The 18,784-nt window shown below is 40.4% G+C and overlaps 1 protein-coding gene across 3 annotated transcripts in view; it reads right to left on the reverse strand.

Annotated features, from left to right (window-relative positions):
• Nucleotides 1-2,831: 2,831 nt before the first annotated feature.
• Nucleotides 2,832-18,784, reverse strand: part of LPCAT1 (lysophosphatidylcholine acyltransferase 1) — a 124,791-nt gene continuing 108,838 nt past the window's right edge. For all 3 annotated transcript variants that reach the window (XM_074987896.1, XM_074987895.1, XM_074987894.1), the window contains one exon: nt 2,832-11,541. In XM_074987896.1, the coding sequence (XP_074843997.1) occupies nt 11,357-11,541 (185 nt within the window). In that variant the 3' untranslated portion in view covers nt 2,832-11,356. The remainder of the gene's footprint in view (nt 11,542-18,784) is intronic.

The raw sequence follows: 18,784 nt of genomic DNA on the forward strand, positions 1-18,784 counted from the left end.
TAGAGAGAGCAATTATCTCATGCACTGTAAGGACTGTTTCCTTTTGTTTGGTATTTGTAATGATCTCACACAAGGCTATTAGTATCTCTCTCCTTCACCCTGCCCCGGGTTTGTTTTGAATATAACAGTTGCAGTGATGTATCTGCCTCTGATGCCTGGGCCCCATATTAGCACCCTAGCAGGCCAGGTCGCCACTTCTTAGAGACCAGGTCAGGATGCTCAGAAGGGAGGCACAGATGTTATGCTGGCCCCTGTGTGATTGGTTCTGCCTTTGTGGGCCTCTGGCTTTTTGGCTCTCCAGATCAAAATTGGAGTGGAGACTGGTACTCTCAAATGCCACCAGCTCCTTGCATCCTGTGATGTAGTGGGAGATATGGGTGTGTATGTGTGCGGCTCACAGAGGGTGTGGGGCTCCTGCCGAGGGTAACCTAGGCTACCAGGTGACACCTCTGTACTGCAGACAAAGGGGGAGGTGGAGCCTGAGGGTTCTGAATTGGAACTGGAAGTGGGAAAACAGTTGATCTGGAGGGGGAGAGATAGATAGAGATATATAGAGAGAGGAGGGGGCAAGGCCCTGGCTCGGGGGATCCCTCGGGGCCTCCTCTTCCCAAAATGAATTGAACTGGCTGTCTGCCTGCTGTACTGACACCTCTGTACAACGCTCTGTCCCTGTTGGCTAATAAACCCGCTGTTCTCCTGCTGAGTGAGAGTCACTTCTGCCTGTGGGTGGGGTGCAGAGCTTGCGCACCCCTGCAGCCCATTACACCTCCAAATGGAATGTCACTCACAGTACATCCTGCAAGTCTTGAATATGAATTTTCTGCTCCTTTTTTACATTCTTTCACCAACAGTGAAATAGTTGACTTCTGAATCATCGTCACTGGGCATGTGACTTAACCGCTCAGAGAGATGAAGAGGTGTGTAAGATTCTCAATAGAGATCACTGTACTTAAGTTTACTCAAGGTTTTAAATGTCATTGGTGTCAGGTACTTTTCCTAAAATTTTGAGATTTTGGAGAACCAGATGGTCATCTCAAGATGACTTGCCCCAATTTTATCCCTACATATGCAAAATCTAATCTTCAGCCTTGCAGAACACATTGGGGACCTAATAAACATTTCAGTCTATTAGGCTAATCAACATCTCACCCAAAGATAATGGCGACTTCTTCACATGAAAGTTGGCTGATATTCCAAAAAGTTCTGAATCCCTTCAGTTTTCATAAGTTCCCAGAAGAGCACATTATCCATCCATGAAGTCAATGTACTGATGAACTAGCAGAGACTGTCACCACAGATGAGTACTGACATCAATGGCTTGGCCCCAAACAATTCACTTTTCCTTGCGCTGACCTCGCAGATCAGGTGAACCAAGGAGGTAGATTCAACCCCAGGAGTATAAAAAACCTGATCTGAATCCATCTGCTGACAGCCCAGTGGGCTTAATACAGGATTACGCCACTTCACTAAAGAAAGTTTTTTCCCCTGCCATCACAGCTGCAAAAATAAGTCAGCAAAATTATTTTGCATATTGAACTTACTGGCTTACATAAACCAAACATGGGACTGAAATACCACTGCAAAGAGCTCTCCTCCCATTCCATAGAGAAGTCAATTTAAGATGAACTTTCTCAGACAGGCAATATAGAGTAGAAAATAAGAACCAGCCTGCCGTTTAGATTTGGTCCTGTTGCATATGATGAAAGAATTCCTAAAAATGTTGCAGTACAAGGAATCCTTCTGCCCCCCACCCCATTTGTAAAAAACAAACAGAACACAAGTCAGTGGCGTTGAAATTATTCACATCTCCTTTACCGAAAGGCAACCTGTCAGCCTTGCAGAAAGAAGCAATAGTCTGGACCCCGTCCATATTTGATACAGGAGATTTCTCCACGGACAGAAGCCTCAACAGCTCTAATGAATTATCTTCTAATTACTATAATAGAGATTCAGTCTCAGCGCTCATACTATTCAATCTCTGAATCTTTTGACACAATTGATCACTAGACAAGTTTGATCTATTTGCATGATATGGATGGAATACACACTCCAGCACTACATGAGCTCTAATCATTCCTCTCACTATTTTCCAGGGGTTGCATCTCTTTAAGAACATTTCTATGCAGTTTCCCAGAGAAGTCTAATATGTCTTTTGGCCCTTTTTTTATATATTTATGAGTCCACTTGAACAAATTATTAGAAACCCCAGACTGTGGACTTAATCTCCAGCTGTATCACTCCTCTTAAACAGTTCCCCTCACAAAATGCCATAGTACCTAAAACAACAAGTCCTGTGGCACCTTGTAGACTAACAGATATTTTGGAGCATAAGCTTTCGTGGGCAAAGACCCGCTTCGTCAGAAGCGGGTCTTTGCCCACAAAAGCTTATGCTCCAAAATATCTGTTAGTCTATAAGGTGCCAGAGGACTTCTTGTTGTTTTCGAAGCGACAGATTAACACGGCTACCTCTCTGATACATAGTACCTAAAAGAGATTGCTGCCTGATCTGAAAAAGAGCTGGCTCAAACAGGACACAGGCAAGATAGTAGCCATGTTGCTAAGAAACAGAAAACACTTGGCAGAATTAGTGGACATGCTATCCTCATTGTGGTATCTTCCCTTCATTTGTCAGTAAACAAAACCTTGAGCCTTCCTGGATTTATCAAGATAGTGGTTGTACTGGTTAGAAATGCTTACCTTCACTTTCAACTTCCTAGGAGCTTTTCCTGCTTCCTTTTAGACACAGAAGAAAAAGCCACATGGAAAAGCCAGGTCTGGCTGTTACCATCAAGATTTTCATGAAAAGCTTAAGTTTGTCTCCTAAATTCATAGTTAGGCACCTAAAATAAGTGGTTTGAAGACAAAAGTGCTCAGTCCAGAGGGAACTGCAATTCTTAACCAGGGGCATTTATCTGTGTCTAAATATGGATTTAGTATCCCAACTTCAGATTCCAGTTTTCAGAAAATCTTGGCTCGTGTTTATCAACTCCATGCTGAATAATGAAACACATTATACCCAATTGTGATTGTCAAAATGGTCAAATGGGACCTAAATACCTTTAAAAATCTGGGCCCTAGAGCAAATTATCCTTGAACTCAGCATCTACACTGGCTTCATCATGATTTTTGATTACATTCAAAGCGTGGGTCTTGATCTTTAAAGTCAGGAATGCATCAACTCTTGTACATCAGTAACTACCTTTCTACCAACAACCTGCCAAGACAGCTGTAGTTCTCCAGGCTGATGCAACCAACAAAATACAAGCAAAGTAATGGAAGATGGAAACAACATGTCATCAGCTTACTGGTTTTTTTTTAATGGAATTAATTACCAGAGAAGATTAAAGGTAGTCAAAGTCTGATCTATGTTAGCGCATGCTGCAGGATCCAACTTCCACACTACAAATAAAATGCTTACAAAATGTACCTTTGTTAAAAATACTATTCAGAAATTCCCTGCTTTGCAGAATTTTACTTATTTCAGTAATGTGCTCTATTAAAAATGGTAATACATGTAAGTAGATAAGGAGAGCTGCACAATAATTGCTATGCTATGCTTTTGAGGCCTTACGAGTTCTTTTCAGTACATTAGTCACATCTGGTCTGAATCTAATATGTTTTGTATGTTTTTATAGTTTCCACAGATTAGAAGAAAATGAACACTAAGTGGGTAGTAAGTTACTTAGGACAAAATTTAAACATCTTTTTTATTTGTATGGCATGGGGCAAAAATAGTGTTTTAATTATAGAAATATTTAGCATTTTGGTATAATAAAGCCACAGTAATTAACACAAAACTAATGCAGTATTTAATATGATAAAAGGATTTTCACACATTAGTTTAATGATGAGAGTACCAGAGAGCCAATATAGCTGCTTCTTCAAACACACAGATCAACTGACTTTCTTGATCAAGGCAACCTCTACATTTATTGTTTGGAATACTTACTAGAACTACTTCAAGCAAACATTAAAATGCAACAATTTTTTTTCTCCAGAAACATATCTACTACACACTATTATGAAGTGAACAATGTGCAAACTTATTTATATGTAACCTTGACCAGCTCTGGAGGAGAATTAGTTTACAAATGTGATGAACACTCAATATGAACTGAGGTCTTGCTCTACTTCTACAAGTAAAACCATTAGTTTTATTTCTTTCTCCTCTTATTTTGGCTCCTGAGAGGAAGCAAGTCAGTTCCCTATCACCCAGTTGCCTCCCCTTACGATTAATGTCGCTTATAGAGTTTCATAATGGGACTAGTAAACCTGGCAGTGACAGAAGGCTGTACCTCTCTTTGAACACAGAGACACGTAATGCTGACTCAAGATTATCACATACATTGGAAATTCCGTGGTATGAGGCAAATTCCAATTTTGTTTACAAAGTAATCTCTTAAACAGGCATGCTCAGGAATTTGTTACATTTTTAAAATTAAAATTGGGAAAAATAAACATTTTCTGTGGTCAAGACAGTCTGCTATAAATACATGGTTGAATTCCCCAAGAACCACGCATGGTGTACAACTTCATACAGTGACAGATGTGGTTAGTATCCTCCATGAAAGTCTCTGTCTATGAATGTGACAGCAGGGACAGAAGGGGGTTGTGCACCCAATGACATAGGGAATTTACCAAAAAGCTAATGCTGCCTCCAGCTATGGCTTCCAAAGGCATTATGTTAGAAAACCACATACACTTTTTGTCAAAAACAAATGAGGAGTCCTATCGCACCTTAAAGACTAACAAATTTATTTGGGCATCATCAGCTGTCAAGGACTGGAATCCATTTAATCAGATGCATGAAATGAAAACTTCAGTTGATGATGAGGAGTTGTGAACCTAAAGTTGATGAGAAGGTGTGAATACCACAAGAGGGAAAATAACTCTTCGTAGTGAGCTAACCACTCGCATTGTCTATTCAGAAACAGTCTGATAGCATCAAGTTTGCAGTGAAACTTGCACTTTGCAGTGAAACTTGCAAAAACATCACACTGAAGTATGGCCATTTTCAAATGTGTTACTGAGTTTCAAGGGAGACTGAAGGGCTCTCCTGTTTTTTTAAATGTCATCATTATTTATGTCTGCTGTGTCCATTTATTTTTTTCCTCAATACAAAAAGTAATTCCCCCTCCTGTTATTCACACCTTATCCTCAGCTAGAGGCGATGGATAACATCAACCCTGCTTGAATTTACATTGACAGCACTAATGAAGTGGGTCTTTGCCCATAAAAGCTTGCGCTCCAAAGTATCTGTTAGTCTATAAGGTGCCACAAGACTTCTTGTTGTTCTCAAAGCTACAGACTAACACAGCTACCTCCCTGATAATTGTTAGCACTGTTTCTCCGTATAGCAATGTGATGCTTCCATCTTTGCATGTCTATACAGCCCTGAAAAACAAAAGTTTCCATTTCATGCATCTGATGTAGTGGGTTTCAGCCCATGAAAGCTTATGCCCAAATAAATTTGTTAGTCCTTAAGGTGCTACAGGACTCCTCATTTTTGCTGAAACAGACTAACACGGTGACTCTGAAACATATAATTCTGATGGCTCTAAGTGCCTAACTATTCAGTTGCTAAAGTGATGAGCATAACAGAGTGAGAAGAGAGCGATAAGGAAGGCGGCTATGGAAATGGAAAGAAGGGATCTATTCTTATGTAGCATTTTAATATCAAAGAAAAATCCAAGGAACCTGTCAGGCAAAAACTTAACCTTAAGTTCTGATTAAACAGACCAAAAAAGTTACCATTTAAACAAAGCCCTAAATTTGGAATCCTTGGAAATATCCCAGGTTAAGATTCCATTGAAAAGAAACAATGGAAGGTATAGAAATACATCTTTAAAGTCATCCAGCCAATAACCTTCACCAAACTGTCACCATCAAAAGAAAGGGAAACTTAGACACAAAATTATTTTCAGTGAGTTGAGATGTAATCAGCAACACAAATGGTTAAGAGCATCTCTTACTAGATTATACTACTTTTTATCTTGCAGGACCAGATTCTATCAACTTTACAATGAGCAGTAGTTTGCTTTGCATGTAATCCCATTGATATTAGTGGGATTGAATGTGGAGTAAAGTACTAGTCAACATAATTGTGATAGAATCTGGTCCCCTGTGATTACTTAAGGTGCTATTTAAAGATAAACTAGATCTGTTTGGATCACTGACTTCAGGGTAGACATACACCATATTGTTCACACTGCTCTCTGACATTAATATGTAAGTAATTATGTGTGATTAGCCACAAAGCTCATCTGGCTACAGACACAAAGGTCTAGTACAGTTTAGGTTGGCACCTAAACCTGATTTAGGCACCTATACCCGGGTTTAGACACCTAAGTCCCAGTTTTACACTTTACTGAAATTCACAAAATTTCCACTAAATTCTCTACATGCCTAAACTCATTCAGGGCCTAAATTTCCAGGGCAAAAGTTTCCTCTCTGCCTACATTTCTGCCTCTGGTCATAAGCACTGCTGTGTTCTCTGTCGCCTAAGCCCCAGAGCGAGTCACAAAATCTGGAAAATACGGATTCATGTGGCTGACTTGTATTGAGTCTGATCCCAGAGATGTACTCAGAAGCTGCCCACTAGACTGGGTCTGATTCAAAATCTGGCTGGTGGAAATACACTCACTACCTTTTATCTCAGGGTAAGATCACTCAGATGGAAGGCCCAGGTCTCCCTTCATGAGAGGAAGAGAAAAGATGAGGAAGAGAAAAGATATGAACAGGGGTCTCTCTTGCACCTCTCAGAAGAGTGATCTAATGTCTGAGCTATGGGAGAGTCTGGTGCAGGAGTCCCACAATTTCTCCTGCTGAAGTTCTTCCACTGTGTATAATTAGTCACTGGGGACAGGCAGACTGGGCTGTGGCTCTCCCACCTCCTAAATGGTTGCTCTAATTAGCAGGCTAGAGTGTCGTTGTCTCATTCTCTGGTCTAGTAAATAGTTAGTCAGTTGGGAATAACTTCACCAGAAGAGACTGAAGGGACCCCACCTGAGAATATTCCATAACTCACTAGCAGACTACTCTCCTGGGAAGTGGGAAACCCCTCTTCACATTCTTTCCCCCCTCATTCCCCATGGCAGAGGAGGGAATTGAAGATGGGTCTCCCACATCCCAAACGAGTGCTCCAACCACTGGGCTAAAAGTCCCAGATAGGTGGTGGTAACAGACATATGGTGTATTTTGGGAGCAGCAAAGCTGGCACTCAGCTGATTCTCACAAGAAATACCCTATGTGCCTTGCTGCCTGATCCCAAAACAGGAGACCCCAGTTGTGAACCACTAGCAGAGGTAGGTGTCTCCCAGTACGCTGGATTTAAGTTGTCTCCATTAGAGAAGTATGTTGTAGAACACACTGCTCCCATTGGCCTCTCCCACTGACTAGCTAAGGTCACTCCTTATCTAAGTATGCTGGCTTTTGTAGATTTCTCCGCGTGCTGCGTAGCGAGCCTAGCCACCTAAATCAGACTTTGCAAAGCACAGTGTTGCTCTTGTGATTTTCAAGGGGCCTAAAATTTAGGTGTTCCTTTATATATCTAGCCCTACACCTTATCCCTTATTTAGGGGAATAAAATAGAAAGCTCAATAATTACTTTAATGGTGAAGAACCACTCCTGGCATTACATCTATAAAACCAACACTCTACAATTCATGGTATATTAGCCTTTCTAAATGTAAATATCATAACACATACTATAGACTTTTAAAGGTCTTTATAAAAATATAAAATTTAAACAAACATTCAGGAAATAGCACTAAGTAACAGTTCACGTCTTACATGGTAGGTATGTAAGGAATGAAAAGGCTGGAATATGGAAGTTGGTTCTTTTTGAGGTCGTCATTAAGAATTTCCATACCTTCCAATGTTTTTCTGGTAGCGGGGTGGGAAGCAGTGAAGTTAGAATCTTTGAATTGCTTGTGTTTCTAGTTTTGCAATTTTTTCAAGTGTTTTTCTAAGGGATTTTCCAAACACCATAGTTATAAAACTTCAGAATAATGAAACTTTGGCTAAAGCTATAGCTATCTTCAGTTCACAGTACATGATCATTAACTGATAATAAGAACAGGATGGCAGCATTACTAACAACAGAAACAGCTACAAGTAATTTATGAGTGTTGACAAAAATGTTAAACCTCCTTGCACCATGTGTTCTGTATATCCCAAATATTTCACAAAGCAACAATTTTAGAGAATTAAAATTATTGGAACTTTTTAATATTCCACCCCCTATAAATCCAGGTGCTGTATACAGTATGGCTATATCTTACATGACAGCCTGAATTTAAAATAGGCTATTTTGACCTTTGGCACTGTCTAAACAGTGACAAATGTCGAAATAAAGCACTATTTCAAGGCACCCTGTAGTCCTCCTGCAAAGAGGCATACAGGGATGCCGAAATAGTGCACCCATTATTTTGGAAAAATATTTTGAAATAATGGGCACTTTTCAAAAACACAGAGTAGCTATTTGAAGGTATCCTAAAATAGCTCTGCCGTGTAGACATAGCCCATCAGCCCAAACATAAGAGTGCCAGAAGGTGCCAAAATAACATATAAAAATAAGCCAGAGTATTTTTTTCTGGTATTATAGCTAAAAATTTCTAAATTTCAGTCGTTCTCAAAGGGTCTAAAAGCCTTCCATTTTTAGTTCTGTCTTGCTGCAAGTTACTCGCTCTTAAATCTGTGAGGCTCTGTCTACACTACAAAAATAACTTTGAAGTTGCTTACTTCAAAGTACAACTTTGAAGTAGAGCATCTACAGACACCCTACTTCAAAGTTAAACTTTAAAGTAGGGCACTACTCCATTCCCGGGAATGGAGTAAGGACTTTGAAGTTGGACTCCCTACTTTGAAGTAAGGGGAAATGTGTGTAGACATTCTGCAGGCTACTTCAATGTAGTGCCTAACTTCCAAGTTAACTTTGAAATTAGTTCCTCGTGTAGATGCACCCTTAGTGTTCTAGGACTAAACATTATTCAGTGTGTTTCTCAGTCCCCTGTAGTTTTTTTCTCTTTCTTTCTTTCTTTCAAATGGTTGCTATTTAAAGCTGCTCAGAAATTTGTAATGTTAGAGAAATTTCAGGGGTAAGGAGGGAAAGTAAATAAGCAAAATACAGGTTTAGTATTAGTATGTTAATTTTGCATGCTGTTACACAAGATAGCACATAGAGATAACACTTCCACAAATATAGAACTACCTTGGACTAAAAAACTCATTGGGAATGGAGGTTATTTGTAGCTCTGAAATGCTCAGAATGCAGAAAGAATGATAATATTTTTTTGTTCAAACATTTACAACTGAACATTGACCTAATACAACTTTGAAACTTCACTGTGCAGAAGAAATACTCTGCTTTTAACCAATTAAAGTGAAATAAGCAGTTTCCTTGCCTGGTCAAATCTTTTATTTTAAACAACTTTCCCCCTTTGAGTAGTTTACCTTTAAGATAGTACTGTACTATTTTTTTTTTTTTTTGGATCTGTGCTGCTTCCTGATTGCTTACTTCTGGTTGCAAATGAGATGCGTGGTCAGTTTACAACTCTGGTATTTGTAACTCTGAGGTTCTTACTGTATGGTTTGTATAGTATGTCACATTCCATACACAACATGCTACTTGTATGATAATTTGCATACATATGTGCAACAACATTACTTTTAATGAAACCATCTGCCCTCCACGTGCTAATTGGTCTCCCCAGGGCACATTCTAAACCCAAGGAAACATCAGTCAACTGACATTTTTTAAAAATAAACAGCCAGAGAAAGGTTTCCTCCTGCTTCTTCCCCCACCCCTCCATCTACACCAATGGCCTGAAATTAGCATGGTTTGTTGGCCTTAGATGGACAAGATTCAAATCCTAAGTCAGTGGTTGCTTTTCTAATCACAAAAATGCCCAAGTTTTGAAGTCTGATTTAGTGTAGCTCTGCAGAGATTGTAATGGATTTACTAACCCTGTAGGATTAAGGATTTTTGCCCTTAAGAAGCACAGATTCCTTTGGTCCCACTGGGACCCAGCATTACTTCTAGCCCTTAAAGGCACAGTATGGGCTCTCAGTTTTTGACATTTTTGTATTCAGAAAAAACTACATCATTTTAGGAAGTTTATTATATTAATTTTGATGTCTCTCTCTTTCTGAGTCCTGCTCAGTTTTATTCCTTGTAACTTAAGTACCTGGATTTACAAAAGGAAAGACGTAAGAAATAATGCCAATAACATTTTAAAAAACTTCTGTAAAACATTCCTAATTTTTAAACATTTGAATCATATAGAATATACATCCTGGTAATATAAGGTTTTAAGGCATTCCTTTGGGAGCTTACAGAAATCACTTGCGTCTGCCTTCCTAACTAGTGCGACCTTTCCAAATACATGCCAAGAAAAAGCTTTAGTCCATATTACAGCACATATCTGAGTGTATATGCACACATCTGCATGAGTATCTGTCATCAGATTTTTACCAAAAAAGCTCCACTTATGTGATTCCTGGTTACTATTTTGAATTAGTTTATAATAAATTCATCATGTAAGTGGAAATATATGAATGCTTTTATAGAAAAGCATGGAAAGCATAATTTGTTTGCCACATATTTGTACATGGAGACGTCTGTTTTGAAATCATTCCATGTTTCCTTGTAATCTGCAGAAAAGCATATGAGAATAAATGCATGGGAACTATAACCCCTTCCTTATTGATTCTACCATGTAAGGGACTGAAAGACAGAGACAACTTCATCATTTAACAATAAAAATAAAAAGCAAATAATCCTCGGCCAAAAAAATACTCTTTTTTTTTTCTTCACATAATTGTTTCTTGCACTGGTTACTAAAACCAACACAAGGGACCAAAATGTGCTTGCCTTTCTCACAAGAATAATCCTATTGAAATCAGTGGAACTGCTTATGTGACTAAGGACAGCAGATCTGGCCCTAGATAAACACCTCCATAAATAGGGAAAAAAACCTAAACACGAAAGGGCACTCACTACCACATTAGCTAGAATTCTTTATACATTCTCACATGGGGCAACATTCTGTACATGAAACTAACCAATCAAATATAAATAAATGCATAACTTCCCTTTAAGTATGCACATTAATAATGAAGCACATCACATCCTTGGCTTTCAAAAACCTTTTTGAAAAAAATAAAATAAACCCATCTCTTGACAATTAAGCTTGAAGATATTGATAAATGCAGCATGTCGGAATTAAAGAATAGTATTAAGGTAGTAAATCTTTCACACACAAAAGTTATGGTTGCTGTATAGCTGGAGTGACTATGAAGATTCCAGGAAAGGAAATATTCCTCTCACCAGGAGAGGAGTAGGATGTCTGCATTATTAATTCAGTTTCTTCTGCGAGGGACTTTTTTTATCATCAACATTTTCTGGGCTGAAGTCAGTACAGAATCCATTAGGGGCTGGCAGAGATGAAGTCTTCAAACAATTCTCAACGTCCATCTGATCATTGTACAGATAATCCTCTGCAAAATCTGGATACATTTCTGCATAGTTGTAGAAGTCATCTAAAAACAGACATTTTTGTTACAAGGAAGCTACTACCACCAAAACTAAGACCACCTAATTATTGGATACTTAGAAACATTTACATGTCATTGGTAATTCTCTTCTACCAGAGGATCATTGTCACTATTGTCCACCTCCCCTTTTAATAACCTGCCTCCCCCAACTGTTCTCCAAGTAAGCAGGTATATTAGCAGATCACAAATTAATTTACAAATTCAACTAATACATTTCACCATGTAAGTACTTTTCCACTTCTGAAAATCCTGGTTTTTATCATTTTCTAATTGATGTGATGATGGAAAGGAAATAAACAAGACCTCTTCGTGTAAAATAATTACTTTTCATACCAAAAACCCTTATGTTTTGTGTTAATAAGCCTGTCACTGGCACCTTGCTATAGAGTGTTTTGAGGCTAGTTATTCAGATATATCCTGAATGGTAAAATACCTTGGAGAGCTCAAGTTGTAACAAGCAATTTTCACATCATAAAGGACACGGATGTCAGAGGCAGCAAAGTGCAAACTGTAGTAATTGCTTCATTCTAACTATACCTCATCGTATTTTACATACAAACATGATATATGAACTGGGCTTGAATGTGTCAGACCACATTGTGGAGGGACTGAGCTTTGTTCTCCCAGAGCGTTAGGTGTATGAGGGCTGCATTATTCTTTAGGGCAGTTCTACCCTACAGGCTAAGTCAACACAAATTAAGTTGCTCAGAGGTATAAAAAAGCACCTCCCAGGAGCAATTCAACTTTTGTATCGTCCACACCTGCACTGTACCGGGGCAAGACGCTTTCCCATGGACACAGTTTCCGCTTCTTGCCATCGCTGAGTAATCACACTACTGGGACAGTGCTCTCCTGTTGTCAGACTTGCACTCAGAGAGGTGCAAGCTGCTCCCCCCGTGCTGCTGGACTGGCATGAAACTGGGAGATGGCAATCGCTTGTTTTCTTCCTTACCGTATTGGGGTGACAGGTGCCCTTACTGGAAGGGGGACTCACTTGGCTAAGGTAAGCATGGCACATGGAGCTTAAAAGGGTGAGTGAATTTATCAAGTCTCTACCTCCACCTTCCAATGCAATCAAGGTGAGTGTGACCCTTTATATTTCGCTCCATCCTGTGTCCTTTATTTCAGCAGGACATGTCCTCTCTCAGGCCTCGAGTCTGTGACTTGATGTTCATCACCTCACAATCTGGCACTATATCATGAGTTTGAAAAACTCGTTGTATCCTTTTTAAATGTGTATTTGATTCTTGCTTTTGCTCTCCTGTCTCCAAAGACCCCAAGCAATGGCTATGTTCAACCTAGGCCAAGAAGTGCATTTAAACATATTCTGAAGTCTCTGGTTGGGGACAAAAGACAAAAAAACAAAACCACTCAAAACAAAAAGCCCTCCTCACACAAAAATAAATAAATAAATCGTGAAGAATTATTTTCAGTAGCTGGCACATCTGGGGGAAAAAAAAATCAAAACAAAACAAAAAACCTTTTGTTGCACTGATGTCATCTAGTAGCAAAGACCAGACAGTTGAACTCGTCCTCACACTTTGCTACATCAACAGAAAAAAAAAACCCCTCATTTTGTCTGACAAATCTTTTGCTACATTTTAGTTGAAAAATGGATGAACATTCTATCTAAAATGTCTATTTAAAACATGGCTTGAAAATTCTAACAGAATGCCATCAACATATGTAATCAATACATATTAGCTAATTCTTCAGAACTGGAACAGCTTACTGTACTCTACAAATGTGATAGTTACAAGAATACTACTGGCTAGATGCCTGTTCATATTCATGTGAGTAAAAAAGCTGAAGAGTGCTGAGATCTTAAAAAGTGAAGGTTAACAGACTGTGAATACCAGTGATGAATGAACTTGGTGATATTCCAGACAAAAAGAGCACTCAGCCATGCTTGTAGCTATTTCTATCGCTTCACAGTGACTCAGACATTCTAGGCTTCAGGGTGATGTCTGGGGTTATTGTGAGTACTGGACCCGGTGCTGTGTGGATGATTGTGTTGATTTGTGTCATGGGGGGGGTTGTGCTTAAGCAACTGTGTAGATGGTGAATGAGGAGTGGGTGCTGTGGTGAGCAGCATGAATATTTGTGGTTATTGCGTATGCTAGTTGTGTCACTGCATGTGTGATTGTGTTGATTTATGACTACGGGGGGGGGGGGAGTCATCATGCTGGCAGATCTGTACTGCTTTGTGCAGGCCACAGCTGGGCCAAGCAATCCACCATCTGTGCAGTTTCCTTCATACAACCAATGAAATCATTGCATGCAAATTAACTACAGAATAAGGGTGCTGGCTGAGTTACTTCTGATATCACAATAGTCCAGTACTCTTGTCATGGCCTTACTGTAGCTGTACACTGCATGGGTGTAAAGTCAAAATGTCTGAGAACTTAAAAATCAGTAACAGACTATAAAACTCAGCGATGACTGAACCTGGTGATATATTGAACAAAAGTTGCTCACCCCTCCCCGCAAGTATTTCCATTGCCTCACACTGACTGAGAGATAATTGGCTTCAGAGTCAGAGGGATAATCCTGAAATCTTATTATATAGACAGCAGACCATGACACATGGAAGATAGGACTTGCGTAATGCAAAAGAAGGCAGGATAACAAGAGAATGGAAAAGAACAGCAGTCCCACTGTGCAATCGACATTTGCAGTAATTCCCTTCTTCAGGGTGCAGCTCTGTAGGTCATAAGACACAAACCATTTGTTCTTGAGGGCATGTGTACATTTGGGGCAGAAAGTGGGGAGGGCAGGAATTTCCAAGTCATGTCATCATCTTCTACATTGTCCATGCTACTCTCTCTATGTTTAGAACAGAATTGACCTATACCTCAATTTATGAATCACCGGCACCAAGCACTTAAGAGACAGTCACTTTATTGCTAGCTCTTTCAGCAAAGAATGGAAAAGCAAAAATAGAGAGACTTTATGAGGCAGAATGATCACTTTTCTTACAATAACTGGTTCTTAGAGATATTTTGTTTATGTCCCACTTAGGGCGTGCATATATCTCACTTGTATGACTGGAACTTTTTGACTAGTAGTGTCTGCTAGGGCATGCCTGCACCCCGCATGTTCCCATACCCTCTGATTCAAATGCATATATGGCAAAGTGGCCCTGACTCTCGCTAACTCATAAGCCCAGAAGATATGGACTGTAATGAAGGCAGGTCAGGGGACCCAGATGAAAACCACCACCTCAAAAGAACAAAAGTTACTGGTAAAGTAAATAACCATTCATCATTCAAGGCTTTGTGTGACTCTCATGGTAATGAGCTAGAAGGTGCCAGATTAATAAAGGGCTGTGAGGAGTCGTAGCTGCTGTTATCTTAATAGGGACTACAGAAACGTACTACCAAATCTGGCATCTGACCACGCAACTGATTCCAGGGTGCAGTGTTCAGTAAAGACATGGGCTCAGCTCCAAGTCTGATGTGGGAAGACTTCTTCAGCATTCTGCAGTTTGCTTGGTCTCTAGTTGAGAGGGCTCTAGTGCCTGACAGAAAGCATGTATCTGTTGATAACAAATGGTAATGCACTAAATGCACTATGGCCACATGCTGCATATGGCCCACTGGACCTTTTAATTTAGACGTTGAGCTCCTGCTGGGGAGCAGGGTGGGGGGCTTGCCTTGCTCTGTTCCGTGTGGGTCCCAAAAGCAGGAGCAGCCAGTGGGTTCTGCACAATGCTTCCACCACAAGCAGGGGCTCTGTAGTTCCCATTGGCCAGGAAAAGTGGACGATGGCAGCTGTGAGCCCCATGCCTGTGGATGGGGCTGTTCAAAGAGGTGTGTGGCCCTCCCTCTGCCTCAGAGTCAAAGGTGGGAATGGGCCACTGCTTCCAGGAGACACTTCAGGTAAGCACCACTTGGATCCTGCAACCCTGAGCCCCACCCTGCGCTCCAACCCCCTATCCCAGCCTTGAGCCCCCTTCCCACCCTCCAAATTCTTCAATCCCAGTCTTGTGCATCCTCCAGCTCCACAAACCCCTCATCCTCTGTCCAAGAGCCCAAAGCCCCAGCCAGAGCCCTAACACTAGTTTTGAAAGCATTCATGGCCCTCCATACAATTTTCATACTGTCATGTGGCCCTTAAGCTAAAAAGTTTGTCCGCCTCTGCACTAAGTGAGGCAATCAGATAATTGCTGGGAAGCATGGGCCTGACGTTCCACAAGCTGGCGCAATGCCACAAACGGATAGAATGTCTCCTGACTACATTTTCCTAGCTGAATAATAAAGAAGGGTTCTGGAAAGGTCTGGATCACGAAGGCAGTGGAGAGTTTGGGCATGGCCTGAGTTTATGCATGGGCTGGGGAAGAAAATAGCAAGACAGATGGCCTACTTTGAATGAAATTCTCACACCACAACGGTAAGAAATTTAGTGTAGGATCTCACTACCACTTCTTCCTGTGGAAGACAGTATGTCTTCCATCAGCACTTGGAATCTCACTAACCTTCCTAGCTGAGGTGACAGCCCCCAGGAAATTGGTAGAGGGAGCTCTTGGAAGGAGGCTCCCAGAAAGAGGGGGCTCATAAAAGATGGGGTAGGCCTGGAGGAGTCTTTTTACAATTTCTGAAATAATGCCAATGTTGAACACTATGTAAGTGTGTAACGGAAGTTGGCATGATGAAACTGAAGCTAAGTGGACTTGTGTTTAACTAAAGCAAACGTTCCAGAAAGGCACCTGGTCATGATCTGAAGAATTCAGCCCTTCCATTGATAGTTTTTTCCAATGGTTATGCAGTCTCACTGGTAAAAAACACTTATTTCCAGTTTGAATGTGTCTGGCTTTGGTTTCCAGATATTTTTTGTACAGCCCTTTTTGTTTAGATTAAATACTTAACATATTCTAAATACCACGTATCTTCCCCCCATGATTCTGCACATCAAACTACATCTCAATTTCTTCAGTAAATTAAATTGTGAGCTAATTAATTACAAGCAGTAGGACAACTTGGAAAAAAAAAACCCCAAGTTTCTTCAGAAGCATGCTGACAAGTAGAGAGATCTGGGGCTTGGAGAGAAAAGATCTTTGATTCTGCATAATCATTACGAGAGACTCTCCACATGATGGATCCAGCCACCACCAACCCTTAAAAAGACTGAGAACTCCCTGCTCCAAGCAAGAGTTGCCTATTGATCCAGGGTGCAGCAATCAAATCCATCTCCACTTTATCACTCAAGAAATATCAGATCCAGTGACCTCTTGTAGGCCTATCAGCCAATTTCCTGCTATTTGAGTGCCTAGGATGAATGTCCCATGGTACACTTTCCCATTCCACACTTATAACACTTCTAAAAACAAAAATACAAGTCTGTTGTTTGTTTATGTAAACCTTTGTGGGCTGATCATATCCACTCAAGACACTCAAAGAAAGAATTACCATGGATACTACAAATACAGTTGCTGTCACCAGGCTCCACATCTGTCACATGGCTCTAAGAAATCCCCACCTTTTCTGCTGTATTCTAGGCAGTGTGCTGAGAAAAGAAGTCTCTCAGTTGAATCACTTCGAGCAGAGCATCTATGTAATTAAAACAAATGTCCCTGGGGAGCCAGACAGAAATTTAGGTCATTTATTTTTAACCTCAGTACTCTCAACATGGCATAGATCGATTCTTGCATTCTCTTCCTAGATAGCACTCTTGTTCAGACTTGTGAAAATATTTACTTTGAGCCTGTTAATAGTCACTGTGCATTCATGAAACAGTGTCATCCTGAAAAGCTGTACATTAAATTGATAATGCTATTCCTCTACTATAAACCTGATCTACCCTCCTGTGTTTTGATGTATCCTGGGAATGTATGGACCAGGACAGCATGAATGTTTAGGCAGTCAAGTATCTCTACAACATGTATAACCACATTTGCTTTTTCAGATAAAAATTAAAGACCCTGAATTTCAGGATGGATCTGATTTGTCTTATGATTTTGAGTATCAAGCACAACCAAAATAGAGCATATCTCCTGTTCAGTTTCAAAGTCCAAATACCTTTCAAAAGGGTTTACTAATTTGAAGAGCTATTAGGACAAACTAGTAAATGTTAACCCCAGGTATTGTTTAGACACAACCCTGTCCAAGTGCATTTTGCAAAAGTTAACCCAAGAGGTCAGGTCTCGTCCCAGTTTCAGAACTGGTTTGTGTCCTGGTTAAAACTCTGCCCGACAATTGGTACTACATTCTTGCATCACTGTTGTGAGCATTACATTGGAACAGCTGTGGCAGGATTCACATACTATAACTCAATTAAGTTTATAGAGTATAGTCTATCCATACCACCCGCCCCCCACCCCCCCAAAAAAAAAGTTATAGAAACATCTACAAAGAAACCTATGACCACATAATTCTTGGGAGAAGCTGACAATCCTCTCAGATTGAGTATGAAGCATAGCAGGAAAAACCGAAAGGAAGCTGCCCTGCAGATGGCTTTTGCCTCACCCAGGATAACCACCCAGTTTGGTATGTGGAATGTTTAGACCATGCATCAAAAGGGGGAAGACAGCACAGATTGCAGCAGAGATGAAACAGCACAAGCGTGAAGTTTGGGCTTCTGTGAGACAAGATGGACACAATCGGGGCAGCTATAGCTGGCAACAGGCAAAACCCTAATCTATTCAGGACATGAAGAAGAGGGTGCACCACACACAGAAGGTGTGGGCTTTATGTTATCAAAAGAGACATCTGGCGCTTTAATGGAATGGACAGCAGTATCATAACACATCATCACAGCCAGAGATTCTACACCAAAGTTTGAAAGGTACTAATTGTGCAATGTTATGCACCAGCCAATGAAGCAGCCGAGGAATGTAACACAGACTTCTGTGAGAAACTACACAGTGTGGTGAACCAGACAACAAAGAAAGATATCTTGATTTTAATGGGCAACTTCAATGCAAAAACTGGAAGCATAAATACAGGAAGAGAACAGACCACGGGAAAAGAAGGCCTAGGCAACATGAATGAAAATGGTGAGAACTTCAGTGACTTTTGTTCCTTCAATGGATTGGTGATAGGTGATAGTGTTTTTCCACACAAAAGAATCCATAAGGTCACACGGGTTTCACCCGACCACCAATCAGAAAACCAGATTGATCACGTCTGTATGTCTGCACTTCTTTCAGAAGATTGACGCAGGCTGTCTGGACTAGAGAGGAGCACATGAAGGTTCAGACCATCATTTGGTCACAGTAAAACTCAAGTTC

The sequence above is a fragment of the Carettochelys insculpta genome, chromosome 2 (genome assembly GCF_033958435.1).
Source record: "Carettochelys insculpta isolate YL-2023 chromosome 2, ASM3395843v1, whole genome shotgun sequence".
Lineage (NCBI taxonomy): Eukaryota > Metazoa > Chordata > Testudines > Carettochelyidae > Carettochelys > Carettochelys insculpta.